The sequence below is a fragment of the Chaetodon auriga genome, chromosome 3 (genome assembly GCF_051107435.1).
Source record: "Chaetodon auriga isolate fChaAug3 chromosome 3, fChaAug3.hap1, whole genome shotgun sequence".
In the NCBI taxonomy this organism is placed as follows: Eukaryota; Metazoa; Chordata; class Actinopteri; order Chaetodontiformes; family Chaetodontidae; genus Chaetodon; species Chaetodon auriga.
Genome location: NC_135076.1, coordinates 10,833,749 through 10,856,549, shown reverse-complemented (window position 1 = coordinate 10,856,549; position 22,801 = coordinate 10,833,749). Strand labels below are relative to the sequence as shown.

The following is a 22,801-nucleotide window of genomic DNA, read 5'->3' as shown; positions in this document are numbered from 1 at the left end:
GAGTTGGGTTATAAAAGCGCTTTGAGTGGTTGTCAGACTAGAAAAGTGCTATATAAATACAGTCCACTTACTACTTGATTAGCTTTGGTTTAAAATGGAAATATTTCTGCACTGTGGCTGTTACAGTACACCTTAAAATACCACATAGTCATCTTAATGAGCTTTCTCTAGTAATTTGCGGTTATAGGGATGGATGACTGCAGTTCTCTGTAATGAATGACTGCTTCTTTTTTCATAAGAACATAGCAGAAAGAAAGGGAAATATTTTACCGCGGACTGAGTGAGTGTACCAGGAATTTGGTTGATCAGCCTAAAGCCGGGAATGATATTGAGTATCCTTCATGCAGTGGTTAACACTGTGTCTTAACAGCAAGATGGTTAGGGGTTTGAACCTGTCATGGAGGCATGCTGAGGCATTTCTCTGTGGAGCTGCCGTGTCCTTGCCCAAGTTGAACTTTGCAGTGGAATCTTTACTCGACAAATTACAAACATGGCACTGAACGACCTCAGCAACCAGTTGAAATAATATGATGTCCACTGTCCACTGCTATGTTTGTTTTGTGGTTAATTTTAACCCGAATATTCAATTAGACGGATATTTGTTAGTTAGATAGGTATTTGGTTTTCAAGTTTGGGATTTGGATGTTTGTTTTGTTTGTTTTTTTTGCTGAATGTAGGCTATCAATAAAGGTGAACTGCAGAATACTCTTTGTCAGCACGTTTGTGCACTACGATAAACCTTATCGATGTAAATCTTAAATCTTACATTTGTTGGAGCTAAGATGCTTTTGTTTCACAGCGCCTTGGAGGACCTTTGTCTTGGATTCAGAGCCTATTATTATGAGCACTTATGCAGGTCTGTAACTTATCAATGATAAGAGAATTGGTCAGAATCTGAAATATTCTTGTGGTACCATTTGTAGCAGTTGTAATTGATCACTGCATCTGCTCTGATAACGTGCTGTGAGTCAGTCCTTTGTTCCAGGTTTGGATGGTGTGGATACTGCCCCGTCCTTTGTTTATCGCAAGGTGAAAAAGTCATGCTCACACACTATTGTAGCACACAGTTGGCTGAGTCGTCATTATTTAGTGGGATGAGGCCCTTTTTCGAGTGGAAAATTTGTTCATATTTTGCTGCACTTTAACAGATCTCTAACTTCTTGTACTTTTAAGAAACAGTCTAGGGTTGGGTTGACCAAGAAGGATTAAATTAAACCGAATTTAGGCACATGTGAGATTTGTTGATTCAAGGTTATTTTCGCTCCTCACTGCATCTCACAGCTTTGTTTTAAACTCGTTTTATCCAAAATTTTTATTTGGATAGTGGCTCCAGCTGTCGCTGTTTTGGCAGTGCCTGACTTCGCATAACTGCTAGCTAATCCAAAAATGGGCAAAGAGGTGGAGCATGGGTGCAGTTGAGGCGGGCTGAATAAAACTTTGCTGCTAGCTATCACTCAAAGAGGCCATGCCCATAATTATGCATAACTTCAAGCCTCAATATAATTTAAACATGTCATATAAAAATTCACCCCCCCTCATGAACAGAGAAATTGGCTACAGAGACCAAAACCGTTTTTGTACCAGGCTGTAAACATGTTTATTTCTGCTGTAAAGTTGGGCATTTTAATCTTGGGGGCTGTGGGGATTGACGCCCTTTAGGAGCCAGAGTTAAGAGGCCAATGGAGGAACTGTTCTTTTTTTGCACTTCCAACTTAGCTCCATCTTTCAGCTGCATAGGTTGCTGCTTGGACCTGCTATGTGACATAAGTGGCACCTATGACTGCAACTAAAAGCACAGCCTCTACAAATATGGATCTAATATGAACATCTAATCATTTCAGGAGAATACATCATAGCAAGTTGGACCATTAGTAACATTTTCATGTTTTCAGTTACTAGAGAATAACTTTATCACCTGACCTGTTGGTGAAATGCATGCTGATGCATGTTTGGAGTCAGTTAGCAATGCCCTTGTCTATTCATGTAGCCTCTGAGCTCAATGGAAAAAGTGGATAACTGTCATCTGACAGTGGGGATTGTACTGGGAGACCTGTAGAGTTTGCAGAGCAGAGTTTGCTTTCAGTGTATTCATGTGTACTGATTAACCAAAGTTGAATCTGACTATTACAGTATCTGTTCAAAATGTGCCTGTTTGAATGGCTGGCTGTTTGGGACCAGGCTACTTCCACAAGCAAAAGTGTTCGTTCTAAGAGTTACATCGCCGATGCTCAAAACGTTTGAGTTTAGAGAAACAAAATTGAAAACTTATTGAATGGAGCTGTTTTCGGCATGCCATTCAGCACTCTAACAGTTAATAGGGCTTCCTGTTAACTGTGTTTTATTGGGGTCCTGATACGCTCACACTGCACTTCCTTGGATCCTCGGCAATATCCCCCAAGTACATACACCCAAGTGCAAAATCAATCATAATTGTTAAGACATGCTAGTTGGGGGAGACCGAAGAAGAGAATGAGCAACATTGAATAATCAGACCAGAGAGATTCCCACGCTTCCTTGTCAGTTGTGTTTCCAGCTGTGGTCTCTGTGGAACCATCCCCCACAGACTTGACCACGTCATTGCGGTTTGTCAGCTGATCCCGGGTTACTTTGCACTTCCTATTGCAGGACCTCCTCTGCTTTCACATCAGTGTAGTAACCCGTGTTTTTAACAGCACAGCAAAGTTTCACTATTTTGATATCTTATCAGAAGTTCATGTGTTTCAGCTGACTGATGTTTGTGCTCCACCTTGAACTTTATCCTGTAATTTTCAAAAAGATTTTTGGTGTGATGATGCAGAATAGTTTTCTCTAATGTTACCATCTTTGGGCTGTATGATTAAGGGGGATAACAATTTTTCACTGCACCTCTCAAATCATCAGCTGTCTTTTTAGACAGATAGTTGTCATCTACCATGGCTCAAACTCTCCTCCTCCCCCTGTGCTCTCACCTCTCTGAAAAAACACCTCCCGTGGTTAGTGACAGGCCAAGCCTCCCGTATTCACCAATTAGAGGATGTTTTACCTACCATGGTGGCCTTGCCCTCTCAAATTTCGCAGTTCATGGAATCTGATGTAACTATGCTGAGTAACTAGGTCAAGCACTTTCAAAGACCCTTGGCTTAGATATCAGAGTAAGAGGTCACAGTGAATGGAAATGGATGTTGTTGTTAGGGTTATGTTGTACTGTTTTATATACAGTGTCTGATGAAGTTACATTACAGTATTATCAGATGTAGTGTTGAAGTTAAAGTCAACTTTTTATTTAGGAAGTAGTTCCTAAAGGAAGCCCTGTAACTCTAGATATATGTTAGAGCTTTGTGTTCATTTATTTTAAAGCTGGTTTTCTGCTACATGCACAACTCAAATAGATGAAGAATCCATGTTTTGATTTACTATTCACTGCATCTTTTATTATTCCACCTAAGGCAAAGTGGATTGGAATATCATTCTTAGTTCATGACATGAATGCATAATATGTGTATTCTTCTGTAAAACTAGCTGACACTGCTGCTCATTTATTTTACATACTATCAAATTTATGTTATACTTTGGCTGCATGTCTGCCGTCAGATGCCTTTTTTGTGAATGCCACCCATTGCCTCAAGAGTTTCATTAATTCTCAGAATTTAGGTTGTGCCTTATTTTTTCTGTTTGTGTCTCATGTCTGCTTTCTAGGAATCTGCTGTATGTGAACCCTCAGAGTCTTAACTTTGCCAACCGCCAAGGCTCCGCCCGCAACATCACAGTCAAAGTGCAATTTATGAATGGAGAGGACCCAAACAATGCAATGCCGGTACGCCATAATGACATTTTATAAGTTATAAGGAAACAATTCTTGTTTTTGAATTTATGTTCGTCGACTCAGCCATCTCAGTTATATGTTTTATTAAGTGAGTGGCAAAGCCAGTCTAGTTGTGCAGTAACAGCACTACTTTATTCTAGTTGTGTTCCTAACATGACTTCATGACCATCTGAAAACATTCTTTTTAATCCTCCAGGTGATATTTGGGAAGTCCAGCTGTGCAGATTTTGCTAAAGAAGCCTATACTGCTGTGGTGTACCATAACAGGTAAGTTGTCTGTCTTCGGGCATCTTTTGGTTGGAATAGTCTCTGTAGAGTGCTGCAGGAAACCTGTGATTGGAATGGTGATGAAGCATAGATTGAAAATTAAATTCACAAACATTCTCCTTTAATTTAACGTCAGTGCAACAACTGCTCTTTCCTCCATTACCCTGCCTTTGATGGCGTTCATTAAAGAATAGGTTAAGTCAACCCTCAGGATGTTGTCAAGTGGTGTCCTTGGCATAAGTTTCTTTTATATCTACATAAGACTGGAGCGGTCTCTAATATTTTATCACCACTACTTGGCGTTTTTTACGACATGCAGTGGTTTGCCATTTGTCACTCAGGGGTCACACCTTCAAGGCTAAACTTAATCAACCTGTGAATAATGTGCTGCTGGACAATCATGTATCAGGACTTAATCCAGCCTTTAGAAGGGCATATAGGTAATGGTCAATAACAGTTTGCATTTCACTCAGAAACGGCACAATATTTCTCTTTGAAAAGGAACATATGAAGAAAAAAAAAACATTGACAAGAAATGATTAGAACTCTTCTAAAAGAAGTGCTTTGTAATCATCAAACCCTTCCACATTGTGCTTGTATCTGCTTTTGGCTTTGGTGTAATATGCTCAGCCAATAACCCATCATCTTTTCCACTGTGATAAAAGTTGCTGCTAGTGCAGCTCCTCCTGGAGGATTATACTTTTGTTTAGCCCATAACCAAAATGTTTGTTCCCATGAGAAATGAGGGCCCCTCTGTGACCTTTTTAAGCAGTTTTGGTCATTTCTAGCCTCAAGGCAATCCTAGTGGGTTTGCTGATTGGCCAGCAGACAGTTTCCTCCTTGGGGACTATAAAGAATTCAGCTGAAGTGAATTATGATGTGTTATGTAAATTCTTTCTTTTTAGATCACTTGACTTCCACTATGAACCCCTGCTCTGTCTGCTCTGAGACAAAGATTCCCAAGATATAAATGGACTCAGCTGGAAATAGAATATGTGGTGATTTCAGCTGATTGGTGTATTTGTACATGCATGGATGAAAATCCATGAGAGAAGAGAAGGCATTCAGGAGAGAAAAGCAGTCGTACCCTTGTAGCCTAGCAGAAGCTCTGTTGAAAGGGAGACTTTGTTTGGTTATATCGTGTGTTCAGGCAATGGAAGATCCATAGTCAGTGTGGATATAATTAGAACTGTTAGGATTAAGTGGAATGCCCTTGAGATGACAGCCTGAACCACATGACTTAACCTGACTGCGCAGTTCGGAAACTAATCTATTTTGGCTGGCTGTCTGTCCTAATCTATTAGTTTATTGAATATAAAGCAGCTTCTAACACTGTTGTCGAATAGCTTTACCTTACTGTTACTGATTGCTGTGAACAGATCCCCTGACTTTCACGATGAGGTCAAGATCAAGCTGCCCGCCTCCCTGTCGGACCACCACCACATCCTCTTCACCTTTTACCACGTCAGCTGCCAGCAGAAGCAGAACACACCACTGGAGACCCCTGTGGGATACACGGTGGGTAGCAGTCGCTGGTACACCTGCAGTGACTACACAGGATGTTACTGCGGTTACTCGCACTCTCATTATTGCAGTGTTCCTGCAGGCAGAGGTGTGAACTCATTCACACGTGTGTTATACACAGTTGGGCCTTTCTCTCTTTCACACAGGCACACACTCGCTCCTTGTGTGTTAAACAGCACGTAGAGTTTTAGACAAATGTGCATGTGTTCACTTGAAGCTTTAAGAAGACTGGGGTGAATTTAAAATATGTACTGAATAAAGAATGATATTATCCTCTGTGTGTTTTTTGCCCTTTATGTTCCTTTGATCTGTTTCTTTCTTGCTCTCTCTGTAGTGGATCCCCATGCTGCAAAATGGGCGTCTGCGCACGGGACACTTCTGTCTGCCCGTGTCTCTGGAAAAACCTCCGCAGTCCTACTCTGTTCTTTCACCAGATGTAAGACAGCATTTCCTTAACGATGCACATGTGTTTAAAGTATGAATACACGATGCAATGTATACAAAAGGATTATTTCTTATTATGTATTTAGTTTATAATAAGGAACTCAGTCAAGACATATTTGAAAGGGCAACTATGACATTTTTGAACTGTGTTTTTGAGGAATATATTAAGCAGCTTTATGTCAGGGAGTCTCTGAGTAGACTTTGTAATACATATTAAAAAAGGAACATTGGCAACACTTCTAACCTCTGTGTTTTGATGGAATAGCCTTTAAACCTTCTTAATTCAAGCAGAATCAGTCATTAGTTTTCAGTGCTTATAAAATGTTCTTTTTGCCAATGCAGCAGTGATCAACTCTGGCATTATTGTATTTCAGGTTCCTCTCCCAGGGATGAAGTGGGTTGACAACCATCGAGGAGTATTTAATGTGGAAGTGGTGACTGTTTCAACCATCCACACACAGGTAACAGTACTGTATACAGTTGTTTTACTAACAATGTTTCAGGCATTTGGGGATTAAACTTCTTCATCTCTCCTGACTCAGTCATCAGTACATTTATGAGCAGAGGGAGAATGCAGCTGGAACATTAAAGCCTTGTAATAGCAAAACAATCAGCTTCTCAGGAATGAAGAATAACAGTTTTATTGTATAACATGAGGTGCCATAGAATCCTTTTCATAAGCATCATTTTACTTGAATTTCATTTACAGCGAAGAGAAACAAACACACAGTGTTTTCACATTTAGGCAGTAATTCCCTCCAAGCACCAGTTCATTAGTGGGGGAAGCTCGCCTCACCAGTAATTTACTGGGGTCTACTCCATCTCTGTGTCGGCTGGGGTGTGGAGGGCTTGACTGTGGTCCCCAGGAACCTAACTGGGACTAATGTGCTCATAAATCACTGCTCCTGGCACAGATTAGACTGGCTGGATTCTGCTATGTTCTTGTAGTAAAGTTCGTTTTGTGGTTTGGACTTGGTGAGCCAACTTACAGACCCAAGCTTTCTTTTGTTTATTGACTCCCCCCTTTTTCCTCTTCACCTTACTCTACCTTTAACACTTGTATGTTTTGGTGTCTTTTTCTCTCCATCTATCTTTATCATCTCTTCTGTTTTTTAACCATCCATGTCTTTCTATGTATTCTTTCCTGAATTGCCTTGCATTTTTTTGCAAGCAAATTTCTCACTCTCTCCTCTCCTTTACCCCCCACCCCCACCCCCACCCCCACCCCTCTCCCTCTCCAGGACCAGTACCTGGATAAATTCTTTGCCTTGGTACACGCTCTGGACGAGCACATGTTCCCAGTCCGGATAGGAGACATGCGCATCATGGAGAACAACCTGGAGGCCGAGCTGAAGTCCAGCATTGCAGCGCTCAACTCCTCCCAGCTGGAGCCAGTGGTTCGATTCCTTCACCTCCTGCTCGACAAGTTGGTGTTACTTGTAGTGCGGCCACCGGTCATTGCTGGGCAGATAGGTATGATACTGTGTTGGTCTTATCAATTGAGCCACTTTCTGGAGATATTAATTGTTTCTTTTTATGTACAGGGATGATGAATATAATTTAAATTCATTCCTAAATTTGATCACGGCAAGTTTTTTCACCACTGCATCTGCATCCACTCAAAACTAGCTGAAATGGAATATGTCAGTATAATCAAAGATTTCAGATGTATTCTGATCCCATCATATGATGCTATATCTTTGTTGTGTACAACATATATTCTGTGTAATATACAGTATATGTGTAATGACTGTTTTTGATGTTTGCAATTTTAGCTTGAAAAAGATTCAGCTGGGCAGATGTTGACATGAACCAACTGACCCCTGCATAGCAAAATCTATAGTTCAGCTTCTGTGTTCATTGTTACAGTGCCCACTTCATCCTGCACAGTAACACTGGCTCAGAATTCTCTAAGAATAACATAAAGTTGTGTCTAAAGCAATGTTTTTCACATGGAAAATTAAGACATGCGAAAGTCATGGTTACTCTAAAAAAACAAACGTTTACCTGATGGGAACTCAGCATTTTAAAGGACATAGAAATGACCATTCACAGTCACTCAGACCGCCATCTGAGGCATCATAATTCCAAAAGCATTTGTATGGGCAGTATTTAGGAGACATGGAAAGGTCCAAATGTTTAGGCATAGACATGTGTTATTGTGTGATCATGTTTTTGGACGTTGTATTTTGTGTTAGTCATCTTTTTGTGTATCTGTATCTTTTTTTCTTGCACATGTGTCACTTTGCTTCTGTCTGTGTGTGTGTGTGTGTATACCTGTGTGTGTTTCAGTGAATCTGGGCCAGGCGTCCTTTGAGGTCATGGCAGCCATAGTGAACCGGCTTCATAAATATCTGGACACCAGCCAGGACATGCACGGGCGGAACGGCCTGCTGTCCTCTTACATCCACTACGTCTTCCGTTTGCCCAGCACTGACCCCAACTCACCCTCTCCAGGTATGTTACTGTCAGTACAGTTAACTGCCTCATATTTTCTTTATTCTATGTCTGTTTTTCTGTTTTCTCCTTTAAGTTAACCTCATCCAATCCCCAACTCACCTTCACTGGGTGTCTATTATCAAACCTACCTGCCATAATTTTTCTTCTCCTATTTCTTTTTTATCTTTTGCTTTTTTCCTCCCACATCTATTTTGTCTTCTGCCTGCCCAACAAAGACCCCAACTCATCCTCAACAGGTAGATATGGCTAACCACTGTACATCTTATTCTTTGTGCAATTGTTCTTTCCTCTAATATAATAATTACATTTCTTTCTTCATGTAATATTCCATTTTGGTCGAGCATTTGATGTGTGCTACGTGATTTCCAGCAACTGTCCTGCATCAGCTAATTAACCATCCACTGCCAAGACTCATTGGTTGCTAATCATTTCTGAATAAATACAACGATCTACTTACCTGTGTGTTCGCCACATGCTGTTGTGCTGTGTTACATTGGCTTTTTGATAAGAGGCAGCGTAAGTGCAATTTTAAGTTAACATTGGGAGCAGAGTTGATGTGCGACCTACAATAAATTATCACATCCCAGTTGTTCCATTTTGCTTCCTGTGTGTGTTGTCCCAGGCCCGGGAGGGTTGGGAGGTTCAGTTCACTATGCCACCATGGCTCGCTCAGCTGTTCGACCGGCCAGCCTCAACCTCAACCGCTCCCGTAGCCTTAGCAACAGTAACCCTGACATTTCCGGTACACCCACCTCTCCTGACGATGAGGTCCGCTCCATCATTGGCAGCAAGGTAAGGCCATCAAACGGTGTCTTTTGTCATACATGAGCCCATAACTTCTTTTGTTGAGCAGATTTTCTGTTAGGGCGTAAAAGATGTATGCAGATATCAGAGTTAAATATTTAATATTGCCGTAGTCAAGAAACTCACTGGTTTGTGATGTATTTTAGGCATGCTCATGCAAGGTGATTGTATGGAATCCATAGTTCTTAACCGACATCAAGGCAGAGGCCTTCCATGTGCACACAGAGCCAGGGGACTATTTTATCAACATGTAAACTGTATAGCCATTACGTAAAACACAAACTTGGACATCTTATCTCTCTAACCGCTGTAACAGCAGCCTCACGCACACTCACACACACAATGCTGAGTGTGTGCAGGTCCTGAAAGGCATGAGAGGCATTTAGCTTATGGTCAGAGCAGAGAGCAGATGCTGCCAAGAAGATACAGCAGGCCATTGTTTTTACAGTCATATATCATTTGAAGACATTAAGAATTGTTTAGTCTTGTCTGTCTCTTCTGGTTTTCTTTGTTTCTCTTTATTTCATTTAATTTACATGTCGTCATGTTTTTTGTCTTGTACAATTTGTGATTTCCCACTTCGAACATTTTTTTATTTCACCCAAAATGAGCCCAACAGTGACTGAATGCAGCCCCTTGTTTGATGAATGTTCCCTTTACTGCTAATACTGAACTAAACCTTTCTTCTCTTGTCTCTGAGGGAGGGGAAGTTATTTTTTAAAGCGGGAGAGAGAGGGAGAGAGAGAGAGAGAGAACCTATGTGCTTTGCTCCTCTGTGGTGATGATTTGGATTTTTAATTTACTGACAGCTAACCTTTTTTGGTCCTTTGGCATCTTTCAGCAACCCTGACCTCTGAACCTCTTTAACCTGTCATTATTCCTTCCCTCCTCCTTCCCCCGTGCTGCTCGCTCATTCCCTTGCTTCCTGCCTGCCTTGTGTCCTTTGACCTTGGCACGCCTAGGGCTTAGACCGCTCCAACTCGTGGGTGCACACCATGGGCTGTAAGAGTGCCCCCTGGGGATCCAGCCCTGGGTCCGCTCCAGAAACCATACAGGTGGTTTTATGAATGCCCCATCCTCCACTTTGCCTCACTGCAAAAACAACCTCACCCTATTCACCTTGAAGGGATACTGGGATATTTAGGAGTTTTGGTTTATTGGTGTACTTTGCCAGAGTTACAGAAAGAAAGGGGAGAGCTGGGGCAATCCATATCCTCCCAGATAAATACTTAAAGGTTTGCATTTTTTATGTCCTGTTGCCTTAAGAGCATCTTTCAGTTATAGATTCAGCCTATGGTGAAGCTACTTCTGGAGGTTTTATGTCACATTAGTATGATTGCCAACCACCTAAGTTTCTCCAAACTAGAGAGATTTCTAAAGCATATGCAGCGTGACTAGTGAAACACAAAGACATGCATAAAAGACCAAAACTTCAGAATATGACAGTATTCTGCTAAACTTTAAATCACAACCCTCCCATGATCCTGTACATGGGAGTCACAGCCGCCTCCATGACCCTCTATCTCTCATGCTAGAGTCTCAGGTATTATCCCCCTTCACTTATCACATCTAACACCTCCCTTTTTCTCCGTACTTGCATGAAGACACATAGTCCTAAATCTCAGTGCCAGTTTACCAGAGTGATTCATGGAAGCAATTTATTGAACATTGTTGGCCTTCCTTTCTTTCTGTTAAGCTCGCCTGCCATTTTTGGTCTACAGTGGTCAGTTAGAGCTAAACTGAAAACCAACACACACTATGATCTTTTTCTGTGTGTGTATTTCGCAAAGGATAGTTGGAGTAGTAGAGAAAAAGAGTAGTGTTAGAAATCATCTTCATGACAGGAGTAGATTTTTTTTACATTCATTTTCTTTCCTTTTCTCCTTTCTGCCGCTAACACAGCCATTCACTCTCTCTGCATTAATCTCACGATCTCCACTCTCAGCTAGTATCCCTGCATGACTTTCTCCCAACCTTGCATAGCATTCACTTTGTCACTGGAGCATGGTATACCTGTGAGTGCGAGTGTGTGTCTGTCTACATGTATGACATCTTTGCCAGCTTCACTTTCCACCTTCATGCTGTTATGTCCTCTGTCATTTTTAGTTGTCATGACAAAAGCCTGTTTTTATCACTAATTTATAACACATTCAATATTATGAATATCAAGAAATCAAAATCGAATTAATTCTGCATCTATGCAACATTGACAGCATTTACATTATTAGCGTTTAATCAGAGATGGAACATTATGTCCCTCTACTTACCAATAATGATACCTTTAGAACTGTAGGATGGTTTTTCCCATATGCTATTTTATATCTCTCAAGTAATAGATTTACCTGGAGGGATGCAGAATGGCACAACATTAAGCAATGGCTGTAACATCAAGGAAAGGCAAACCAATACAACGTCTCCACTTGATCTTACGGCCCTTTTTGCAGCCATTTTGCATCCCACTTTTAAGGCTGCTCATGTATCTGACTGTTTTAGATTACGGGTGCAACACTCTGAAGTGTTGCGGCCCTGTCCTGTGTCTAATTGTGTCGTGTCTTCATTTGTGACAAGTGTGTGCAAGAGATCACGCGGCGTGCATGTGGGTGTGTGTGACCCAGCGAACACATTTTCCCTGTGCGCTGAGGAAAAAGGTGCAACCCCACACTTCCGTTGCTCCTCCACTAACCTTGTTGTCACCGTTCCATTCATCCCACCCATAGGCCATGGAGCGCTGTGGCAATCGCATGTCTTCGCACACTGAGAGCGCCAGTTTCTTGCAAACTTTAACAGGACGGTTGCCCACAAAAAAGGTAGAGCCACTTGCACTGGGGGAGGAGCCAACCCCGCCCACCTCTTTACTCGCCTCCTCACCTGTCTTGTCTGTGGATGTGTGCCTCTGGATTGATTGGTGTCGTATTTGGTGGTTGTGGAGTCTTGTTGAATGCTGAATGTCACCGATCTGCCTCATGTTCTGAATGTGTCGAGGAGTTTTTGGTGTGACATGAATGTTGGTTTTGTTCTGGCTAATGCTGTCTGGCTAACTTAGTCTGGGAAGCCTCCTTTCAGTGCATGTGTGTTTGGGTTTCATTTAAGAAAGTACGACACTGTTTGTCTTCCAATCACCTTACTACGACCGTACAAGAGATATCATACCAGAAATGCAAACACGTGGACAGTTTAGTAGCTATCAGGATACAATCTGATGTTAAGTTTACTAATACTGAAGAAGTAATTTCCCCAAAAACTCTTAACACAAGTTCTGTTTACTGATTTTTTCCCCAGAGCTTCCAACCTCAATTCAGTCTTCGTCAGCAGATGTTTTTTGCTTGGTTGTTTGTTCTGAATAGTACTCAGTCATCAATACTGACTACTTTAAAGAAGTAGAAACTATATTTCACACATAAATTCTACAAGAGATTAACAAAATGTCTTGCTCATTTCTAATAATTATATTACATCGAAAAGATTTAAGGAGGACTTGCCAGACTCGAATAAGGGTCAGTGTGTTAGCCAGCCTGTTTTGAATGTTGGTTATGTATAAAGACATGCGCCTACATAAATGCAAGTTATTGATATGTAGTCATTAAGAAGAATTAACTAAAATCTTTTCAGCTGTTTATGCTGTTATCACTAGCTACATTATGAAATGCTGTCATTTGCATGATGACATGAGTGCATTTCTCATCATTTCTCAGAGCTAAAAATTGTTGCACACATCTTTAAATTATATTTTGTGGTTCTTTTTTGGTTACTTTTAATGTATTTGTTTAGCCTGTTTGGAGTTGGTAGCTGTAACATGTATATATAACATTTTCCCATTACACTTTGTCTTTAATCAAGTTAATTTTCAGTGTTTTGGGCACAGGAGCTCTACTGGACTGTATTATTCTTAAAGAAAATTTCATGTCATATCCCCCGTTTAGTAATACAGTTTGTAATCCAGTTAACAGTATATTCACCAAATGACCTGCTCACACCATGTAGACATACGTATCTTTTAGTTGAAGATGCACAGCAATACTTCTGGTGGTGCCTCACATTCTCTCTGTCTGGCTTTATTGCCTCCCTCTTTCTATCGCTCCCTCTCCTCTTCTTTTGTCTCTGTTTTCTGCTTTCCTGCTCTGTTCAGCTCTTCCACGAGGAGTTGGCCCTCCAGTGGGTGGTGAGCAGTGGAAGCGTCAGGGAGGGCGCTCTACAGCAGGCCTGGTTTTTCTTTGAACTCATGGTAGGAAACAATATTTTTACACCTAAAAACAGCTTTGACTTTGATGGAAATGTCTCCTGTAGTTGTTAGCAGGTATGACAGTGAAATGCTTTTTCCGTGACAATATCTTGTGTTTTGGCCGCAGGTGAAAAGCATCATCCACCACCTGTACTTTACTGACCGCTTAGAATCACCCAGGAAGAACCGTTTCCCAGAACGCTTCATGGATGACATTACAGCCCTGGTTAGCACCATCGCTGGCGACATTGTGTCTCGCTTCCAGAAGGTAAGTATTGGCCTGGTGAAGTGTTCCATGGTATCACAATGGGCACGCAATTTGTGGACTATCATGGGGACTTAAATGAGTCTTTTCAAAGTTGTATTAAAACAGATTGTACTGTAATTTTCTTTACACTCCGTTCGTGTTTTCGGCTTTCATAATGTGGCACAATACTTCTTAGGCCCCGAGGTTGTCCCAGATTTCACACAGTGTAATAAAGCAGAAATCATGCTCAGACTGCAAACTTTTTAAGACGTGTTTATCTGATCCAATCAGGACCTAGAGTTGGTGGAGAGACTAAACACAAGTCTGGCCTTCTTTCTCAACGATTTGCTGTCAGTCATGGACCGCGGCTTTGTCTTCACTCTAATCAGAGCATACTGGAAACAGGTAACGGCCTCATTGAGATTCACCAATATGTTCCATTTCTTTTACATGTTACTGTGTTTTTGGTCATGATAAAGAACAATACAATTATAGCTGGATTAGTGTGAGTGAGGAAAAAGCAGACCTGGAACGCTGAGTGACATTCACCTACAATCAGATGAACTATGAGAAGTATGCAAATGATTTTGTATGACCCCCCAGCACAAATTAAGATGCTCTTTTGTTGTGGATATTCATTGGAAGCTACTGCCAGATATTGTCCTTGTTGTCTGTGTTCTAGTGCTGTGAAGCTTACCTTTCATGCTGGGTCTTGCGATCAGTTTAAGATTTATAAATAAAGCATTTCAGGTTTGTGATTATATTTTTAAATTTCCATTAATTTGACAGCACATACTCCCATGTTTTCTCTGTCCAGGTGTCCACAAAGCTTTATGCTCTGCAGAACCCAACCCTGGAGTCTTTGAGGCTTGATTTCTTGAGAATTGTTTGCAGTCACGAGCACTACGTCACCCTCAACCTGCCCTGCAGTCTGCTCACCCCGCCTGCATCGCCCTCCCCCTCTGTGTCTTCAGCAACTTCACAGGTCAGATGAAAGGTGGTGAAGGGAAATTGAAATGCCTGCATACCAATAGACCTCCACCCTGTGAATATAGTCTTACGCTATCAAAACTTAGCAACTTGAAACAAATAAGACTTGTTTCCTTTGTTCACAGACAAAGTAATCAGTTAAAATATTAATGCTTTTACTTGATTGGGTGTTCTGTGTTCTCTCCTCCCTCCCACAGAGCTCTGGTTTCTCCACACATGTCCAGGACCAAAAGATAGCCAACATGTTTGAGCTGTCTGTCCCCTTCCGAGAGCAGCACTATCTGGCTGGACTGGTGCTATCTGAACTGTCTGTGATACTTGATCCAGAAAATGAGGGGTTAGCATGCTTTGGATGCACACTTTCTACAAATTTTGCCAAGAAAATCTTTATGTCTGAGTGAGGATCAAGATGATGGTTGAGTTTCAGGCATTAAAGACTGATAATGGAAGGTCCTTAGAAAGTCATCTTTATGGATGGCTGTCATTATTGTAGAGAAAGGAAAGCGATATTGTCAGGTTAGAGCCTGTGTATGTGTTGAGAGATAAGCCTTTACAAGCATTGGAATGAGTTACGGTTATGCAGCATTGCCTTAATGTGAATAGGTTCCCTTGTTCTGTCGTCCACTGAGCTTTTGTTTAAATGAATTACTGTATCTCTTCCTTTCTTTTTGCTTTTCTTGTTTGTCCTTCTTCCGACTTTTCACTGCAGGATGTTTGGTCTGCATAAGAAAGTGGTGAGTGTCGTTCATAACCTCCTGTCCAGCCATGACTCTGACCCACGCTACGCTGATCCTGAGGTCAAGGCCCGAGTCGCCATGCTCTACCTGCCTCTCATTGGCATCGTCATGGAAACACTACCACAACTCCATGATTTCACAGGTTAGGAGCTAATTTGAACATACAGTAGTTTAACTATCTCGTTTAACTACCTGCTATGCTATCCGCATTGACTCAAACTGTCCAGTGTACCTGGACTGGAGGTGCATCGGTTTCAGTGTTCAGTGACCCTCTAACTGATCTGAAATGAAACGGGTGTACATAAATGAGGTAAATAGCATAAATAAAATATTTTTATTTTTTTCTCTCTTTGCGTGTAAATTTGACTGGTACAGAATTGGATATACCTGACTCTGATTGGCTGGTCAGTAATCATGGCCATTCATGCTGGAAACCGGCCGATCAGTTAGTGCATCACTGGTCATAACCAAATGTTCTCTTTCCACTTTCCAATCAGAAGCACTCTTTCAAGATTTCCTTTGATTGAAACAGTTGAGAATGAGGCATGAAGCATTGCGGCACACATCAGTAATTTGCCAAACTTCTGTTTTTTCCCTGCAGAATGAGGCACGTTGCAATATATTGTGGTAAAATCCCAAATAACCTAAAGTTACGTTGTGACCTACAATAATGTATTGTTTGGAGTCCAAGAGGTTGTCATTTGACATGCAAAGGATTTGACCTGCTTACATAATGGACCAGCTGATCTCTAACCCCAGTTCATACATTTTATCTCCTTTAACCCCCTACCCTGTAGTGAAGCCCTCCCTGGACCTTGAGCTTGTTTTTAAATGACCACTTATTAACATTTAAGTATTAGCAGTACCTCCAGTCTCAGTTAAGCTCATGGTATAAAGTTTTAATTCATAGCAACTGTTTTGTGTGATCAGTCTTAGTTTTACTTTTTTATAATTGGTAATCGTTTCTAAAATTGAACCATATCCCATTCACAGCATCCCAGTCAGGTTTATATTTACTATAAACATAACCGTATTTTTCCTGTGTTGTCTCATCTTTTCTGTCCTTTTTTGTGCCAGTAGAGTCCCATAACCAGTGGGGTCGGCCAGGTGGTCCCCAGGGGGCAGCGATGGGCAGCAGCGGAGAAGAAGCAGAGGCAGAGGGTAACAGCCTGATCAGCCAGACTGTTGCCATGGCTATAGCAGGCACCTCCACTGCCTCCCCAATGTCCCGACCAAGCAGCTTCTTGCTCAACTCGCAGGTAAGTTCCTGTTTCACAGGAATCGGCATTAATGTAAAATGGATACAAAATGTTAAACACCAGGCTTTTTATCATACCTCTTCTGTCTTCCTTTGGTCCCTCTGCGTTCTTTCCTCTCTGTTCACTCCTCCTGGTCCATCTCTCCAGGCGAGTCGTCAGCACGGCAGCTTCTCGGCCGAGTCAAGTCGCAGTCTGCTTATCTGCCTGCTTTGGGTGCTGAAGAACGCTGATGAGCTGGTGTTACAGAAGTGGTTCACAGACCTGTCGGTGTCCCAGCTCAACCGCCTGTTGGATCTCCTCTACCTCTGCGTCTCCTGCTTTGAGTACAAGGTAACATCAACAGTGAATATATGTCAGACTGATGATTGATCACTGTGTCATTGTCACAGGCACACAGTGGGATGGGGCATCATCGGTAACAAGTGCACCAGTCTCTTCACTGTATCTTCTTTTACATCTATGTCCCACAAATCAAGAATCTCTTCGGCTCCTTGTAATATTTCTCAATGAATCAGTTTACTCAAATCAGCCATCTTAGGTGGAATAAACAGGAAAGTGTAACCAGCTAAGTGTTAGTACAGAAGAAACAAAACAAAAAAAAAGATTTTCTCAAACATAACTCTGAGTTGTGCTTTGCAGTGGACTTTCATATGTGCTCACATATGTTCACATTTTGTTTTAAATCTTTGGTGGGTGATAAGGTCTGCACTATCCTTCCTTACAGAACTTGAGCTTCTCTGCAATTAATACGCTATTGCTGCCGAAAGTGGCGATAAAACAGCAGACCACTTGTTGCTTTCTCTGCTATAATCATCTATTCCTTTCTGTGTATTTCAAGCTGTTTCTGCTGTACTATTCACTTGCTTTTATATGACTAACCTGCTTTGCTTGCTGAGTGCTGTGCTGCTATTAACTTCCCCGCTATGTTCTCTGTCCGTCCATTCACCATCTTCTTGCATCATGGATACAAGGCCCATGTTGTGTTCACCATGCAGGGGAAGAAGGCGTTTGAAAGAATGAACAGCCTGACCTTTAAGAAGTCCAAAGACATGAAGGCCAAGCTGGAGGAGGCCATACTGGGCAGCATCGGGGCCAGACAGGAGATGGTGCGACGCAGCCGGGGACAGCTAGGTGGAGGCACACTTTTCGCACATGCACTTACACAACTGCATATCTAGGGAGCGCACACGGATGCAAATAGAACCACATGTAAACAAATGCAAAGGCTGTAAAAAGAAATGCTAAACCAAGAGAAAGATTGTCCACCTTAGACAAATGGCCAAGTACAGACCACAACAAATTACTATATCCTGCTTTATAAACAACACACACAACACACGTACAACTGTATCTTTTGAATACTGTAGACACAGCTGCAGTCATTAGACCAAATTTTGGCATGTTTAACTGTGTACACACTGTTCTTTCACCACCAATAAAAAAAAGGTAAATAATCCTTTCTCCACCATTTAGAGCGGAGTCCATCTGGTAGTGCTTTTGGCAGTCAGGAGAACCTTCGATGGAGGAAGGACATGACCCACTGGAGACAAAACAGTGAAAAGATGGACAAGTATGCACTTTATAACACTTTATCCACTTTCTTCATCATTCTTTATGTCACAGAAAAGGCCTGAAAGACCCTCTCAAGACACCCCAAGCACACACACACACACACACACACACACACACACACACACACACACACACACACAGATCATTTAAAGGATGTATAAAACAAATCCATAAATGTGTACTTATGGCTCCATGTGGACTCCCGGAATTTTTAGAAGTAAAATCAGTCATTTAAAAGAATAAACTAATGCATTATGTGCTGTGCTTAAGAGTGAAACAAAATATGAAAATGACCATCCTTTAGTCCTCCTATCAGGATATCACTGCTATAGTCCATCGAGTCATGAATATAAATCATCACAAACAAGCCAAAGTCTACTCACTGATCATTGTTATTATCCATATGTTATGCTGGATTTGCATAGAAACAGAATCAGGCTTATTTAAATATGACTGCAACATGTTAAAATTCCCATGTTTGCCCAGCAACTACAGAAATCTGTTTGCATGCACTCTTTAAGAAAAGTTGCAGCTCTGTATCTTATGCCACCACAGCAAAAGATACCATGCTATGCTTGTTTTTTTTCTTTGAAGTTTAAGTTTTCTGTGTTCTTTTGTAAATTCAGCTCCAGCCTTTGTTTTCTGTTAATCTCCATTTGTTCTCTCACGTTGCTCTGTGTGTGTATGTAGGACTCACAGATCAGTCAGGTATTGTATGGTCCACATTTGCTGTGTGCTCCTTTGAATTCCCCCCCGCTTTAGTTCCTCATTTATGGTGTATTCACATGCTTGTGAGCAGTTAGTCTGTTGTAGTAGACACTAAATGAGTCTATTACCGGATTTCCTCAAATAATGGCTGGAGCCTTTCTTTACTCCAACTGCAGAGGGTACCAGGTCTTTATTTGAGATAGACCTTTATTTCTAATTCCCTGTTTGAAAAGTGTATTTGGACATATTTTAGTTCAAGGCCTCTTTGTTTTCTGATCTGCTCCCAGTTGTCCTGTTAGGTTTATTACTGCATTATGCTGTTAACATAAACCCGACACTCCCTGTGTCCCTTTGAAATTGAAATCCCTCCAGCGTTTTAGAAGAAAGTATGTCTTCCTTTTTTATCAAGACTTTTATTGTGAAATATATGTGTAGTACATTTGTACTGTGTCGTGATAAATTCTGTGACTTGCACTGTTCTATGACAGTATTTGTGGCACTCAAACATTAGTAGAAAATACAGTCTGGCGATGTTAACACACATACATTACAACTGCAGTGATTGAAATGGGACAGTAATACTTGACTAGCATCACTATATTGCTGAGTTTATTAAATTAAAGTAATGGAAACATTATTCTTTGTTGCCATGTACATAAAACGACAGCCACTGGGAATTTATCCACCCTTGTTTTTTCTTCTGGCCTATATTTTGGACTGGCATTTATTTGTTTGTATTGATCATACCCCCATCCATTATTTAAGACCCAGCTTTCATTGACTACTGGCTTTTGTTTGAGGAAATACGGTTGTTTGTTTAGATTTCCCTCAGATGGACTTGGCCTTGAAGTCATGATAAGTCAGTTAATTTTGTTTCTGGTCACCAACGTTAATTATTCTAGCCCAAGTGGCATCCTCTGGGCCTGAAAAGTGAAGCTAACACAAAAGTGTAAAAAAAAACTGCAGTTCCTCAAATGCCCGCTTGAGGCTGAGGCCCAGCTACAGAAATAAACATGTTTACAGCTTGGAATAAAAAAACAGTTTTGGTCTCTAAAGATAATTTCCTTGTTCATGAGAACTGCATGGAGATTGACTCACTCATTTCAATTACATCAAGGTTTTAAAGTTGCATAGCCACTAGGTTTTTGTAACCAGGCTTCATTCGGCCCGCTTCAGCTCCACCCATGCTCCACCTCGTTGCTCATTTTTGGATTAGCCGGGAGTTTGGCCGAGTCAGACAATGCTAAGATTGCAACAGATGGAGCCATTGTCACCGAGCTTCATCAGCTTCCCTGACGTGCCCGTTTTATGATTAATCTCTTATCAGTTTTGACTTGCTAAGCTCATACATGCACATGAATGCACCAACAGAGCCCCCCTGATCCTGGTTCTGACCCTTGAATCCCCCACCCCATCAGTCTCTGTGTCCTGGTAACAATGTTTGTCCCAGGGTTGGTAGTGGTTGCAGTGGGTCTGTTTTGCTTCTTAACCAGTGTGCTTCTTGTTTTTCGGGTTCTGACTCGTATATCTTATTGGTTGCTGCTGCAGCAAAAGCAAGACTAATGAAGCAATTAGTTCTTGTTTTTCTGAGATTCTTTGTAAGTCCTTTAGAAAAATATGAGGAATAGATGCATTACAACTAAAAGCCACTCCTGTTATATTTCCATATACTCAAAGGTAGCCATTTTATATGTAGATACATAACATTTAGCCATAGTGTAGGATTCCTTGGCTTTTCACTTACTTAATAATGAAGAACAGCTTCTTTAAAGCCGTCAAACCTCTTAACCCTCTGGTGAGAGAAGCTAAAGGTTTGGACTAACTCTATACTTGAGGATCAGCATGCATTGTCTCTGTGGATCTTCTGAATTATTTGAGGTCTATGCCGTGCAAGTTAGGAGACATCTTGCAGCATGAAATTAATTGAAATATAAAAAAACAGACAGCTTTTCAAACTTTGTATGGCTCTTGTTCGAAGATACCATATTTCATCAAAGTTTATGAAAGCAAGAAAATTGGCTGAGGTTGTACTCAACACGTAGTATTTTCTTCTTCGCAAAGAGCCCTGTATTATTCATGCTCATGGAAAATGGCTTGAATGATGTGGTGACTGGAAGCTCATGCAGCATTTGAGACTACATTATCTGCAAAATGATTTGGGAGTGGATATAATTTTGTGACCATGGTCTCTGGTTTCCTGTTTGTAGGACCAGAGCAGAGCTGGAGCACGAAGCGCTTATTGATGGTAACCTTGCAACGGAGGCCAACATAATTATTCTTGATACTTTGGAGATCATTGTACAGGTATGCACTTGAATAGGTCTTTGTACTATTTGCCCATGCAGAATGAAAACATGCATGGGCATACTGAGAAATATGGAAATTATTTTTTAAGTTATGTAACACATAAGCATGAACTCAGACGTACTCCTATAGTAACTGTGTATGTGTCCCTCTTTCTGCAGACGGTATCAGTGACAGAGTCGAAGGAGAGCATCCTGGGTGGGGTGCTGAAGGTGTTGCTCCACAGCATGGCCTGCAACCAAAGCGCCCTATACCTCCAGCATTGTTTTGCCACACAGAGGGCGCTGGTGTCCAAGGTCAGACTTTTATTAAAAAGCTTCATTTGAGGTCATCCTTACCATTTGTCACAGTGCTCCAGACTTGAATTGTATCCTGTCAATTTGGTCCTATCTGTCTGTGCAGTTTCCTGAACTGCTTTTCGAGGAGGAGACAGAGCAGTGTGCTGACCTGTGTTTGCGATTGTTGAGGAGCTGCAGCAGCAGCATTAGTACCATCAGGGCCCACGCCAGCGCCTCCCTCTACCTCCTCATGAGGCAAAACTTTGAGATCGGCAATGTGAGTACAACACACAAGAAAAACTAATTGAAGGTCACATGTTAAGAAGCTTTGTGAAGTCAGGTGATTTGGAAGTCCTTATTCAGAGAACAGATTGTTCAAAATGATCTGATTCCTTTAAAAAGAAATAATCTTATAATTAAATTAGTTATTATGAGGAAATAAATAGCAGCTGCTTGGCCAGTTCTTGGCTATATTCTTGTATTGGTTTATTCCTGTTTTTCTTTGACTTTACATCACCTAATTTAGTACAAAACAAAACACAGCACTCAGCTATTCAATTTAGGCCCAATTACTGGTGAATGCATCATTTCCTTTGTTATAGTAGAGGCGGACTCACACGCAGACTAACTTCTATGCTAGAAGGGAACCTGCCACAGTCCATATCTGTCACATGGCAGTCAGTAACCCAAACAACAGCGACAAAATATCATCTGTTCAAACCCTTCCTCTCTTTGTGGTTGCACTTTCAGAACTTCGCAAGAGTGAAGATGCAAGTGACCATGTCTCTCTCTTCGCTGGTGGGAACGTCTCAGAATTTTAACGAGGAGTTTCTGCGTCGCTCTCTTAAGACCATCCTCACCTATGCAGAGGAGGACCTGGAGCTGAGGGAGACGACGTTCCCAGACCAGGTACTGATTGATCAGGCAAAGTGTTCCATTGTCGTCCATCACAGCGTGAGAAGACAACTTATTATTGATGATTGATTTTATTTACTGAGTGCTTATGTACTCTGCTGCACCTTGATATATGTGAGATAAAAGATAGGAGAAGCAATACCTCAAGGTCTCCATTCTTTATTGCCCAGGTCCAGGACCTTGTGTTTAACCTGCACATGATCCTGTCTGACACAGTCAAGATGAAGGAGCACCAGGAAGACCCTGAGATGCTGATAGACCTCATGTACAG

The 22,801-nt window shown here is 41.4% G+C and overlaps 1 protein-coding gene across 24 annotated transcripts in view; it reads left to right on the top strand.

Moving 5' to 3' along the window:
* dock7 (dedicator of cytokinesis 7) overlaps window positions 1-22,801 on the top strand; it is a 47,564-nt gene that overhangs the window by 17,044 nt on the left and 7,719 nt on the right. For 3 of the 24 annotated variants that reach the window (XM_076724047.1, XM_076724027.1, XM_076724103.1), the window contains exons 15-41: window positions 3,676-3,793; window positions 3,999-4,069; window positions 5,449-5,587; window positions 5,928-6,029; window positions 6,412-6,498; window positions 7,279-7,510; window positions 8,330-8,494; window positions 8,713-8,733; window positions 9,120-9,289; window positions 10,264-10,356; window positions 12,019-12,108; window positions 13,428-13,523; window positions 13,648-13,788; window positions 14,059-14,172; window positions 14,585-14,752; window positions 14,955-15,094; window positions 15,467-15,636; window positions 16,572-16,753; window positions 16,901-17,083; window positions 17,725-17,884; window positions 18,227-18,323; window positions 19,016-19,033; window positions 21,241-21,337; window positions 21,499-21,633; window positions 21,740-21,892; window positions 22,366-22,524; window positions 22,701-22,801. In XM_076724047.1, coding sequence (XP_076580162.1) covers window positions 3,676-3,793; window positions 3,999-4,069; window positions 5,449-5,587; window positions 5,928-6,029; window positions 6,412-6,498; window positions 7,279-7,510; window positions 8,330-8,494; window positions 8,713-8,733; window positions 9,120-9,289; window positions 10,264-10,356; window positions 12,019-12,108; window positions 13,428-13,523; window positions 13,648-13,788; window positions 14,059-14,172; window positions 14,585-14,752; window positions 14,955-15,094; window positions 15,467-15,636; window positions 16,572-16,753; window positions 16,901-17,083; window positions 17,725-17,884; window positions 18,227-18,323; window positions 19,016-19,033; window positions 21,241-21,337; window positions 21,499-21,633; window positions 21,740-21,892; window positions 22,366-22,524; window positions 22,701-22,801 — 3,402 coding nt within the window. The remainder of the gene's footprint in view (window positions 1-3,675; window positions 3,794-3,998; window positions 4,070-5,448; window positions 5,588-5,927; window positions 6,030-6,411; window positions 6,499-7,278; window positions 7,511-8,329; window positions 8,495-8,712; window positions 8,734-9,119; window positions 9,290-10,263; window positions 10,357-12,018; window positions 12,109-13,427; window positions 13,524-13,647; window positions 13,789-14,058; window positions 14,173-14,584; window positions 14,753-14,954; window positions 15,095-15,466; window positions 15,637-16,571; window positions 16,754-16,900; window positions 17,084-17,724; window positions 17,885-18,226; window positions 18,324-19,015; window positions 19,034-21,240; window positions 21,338-21,498; window positions 21,634-21,739; window positions 21,893-22,365; window positions 22,525-22,700) is intronic. The other 21 variants (XM_076724128.1, XM_076724112.1, XM_076724083.1 and 18 more) reach the window with 17 other exon arrangements.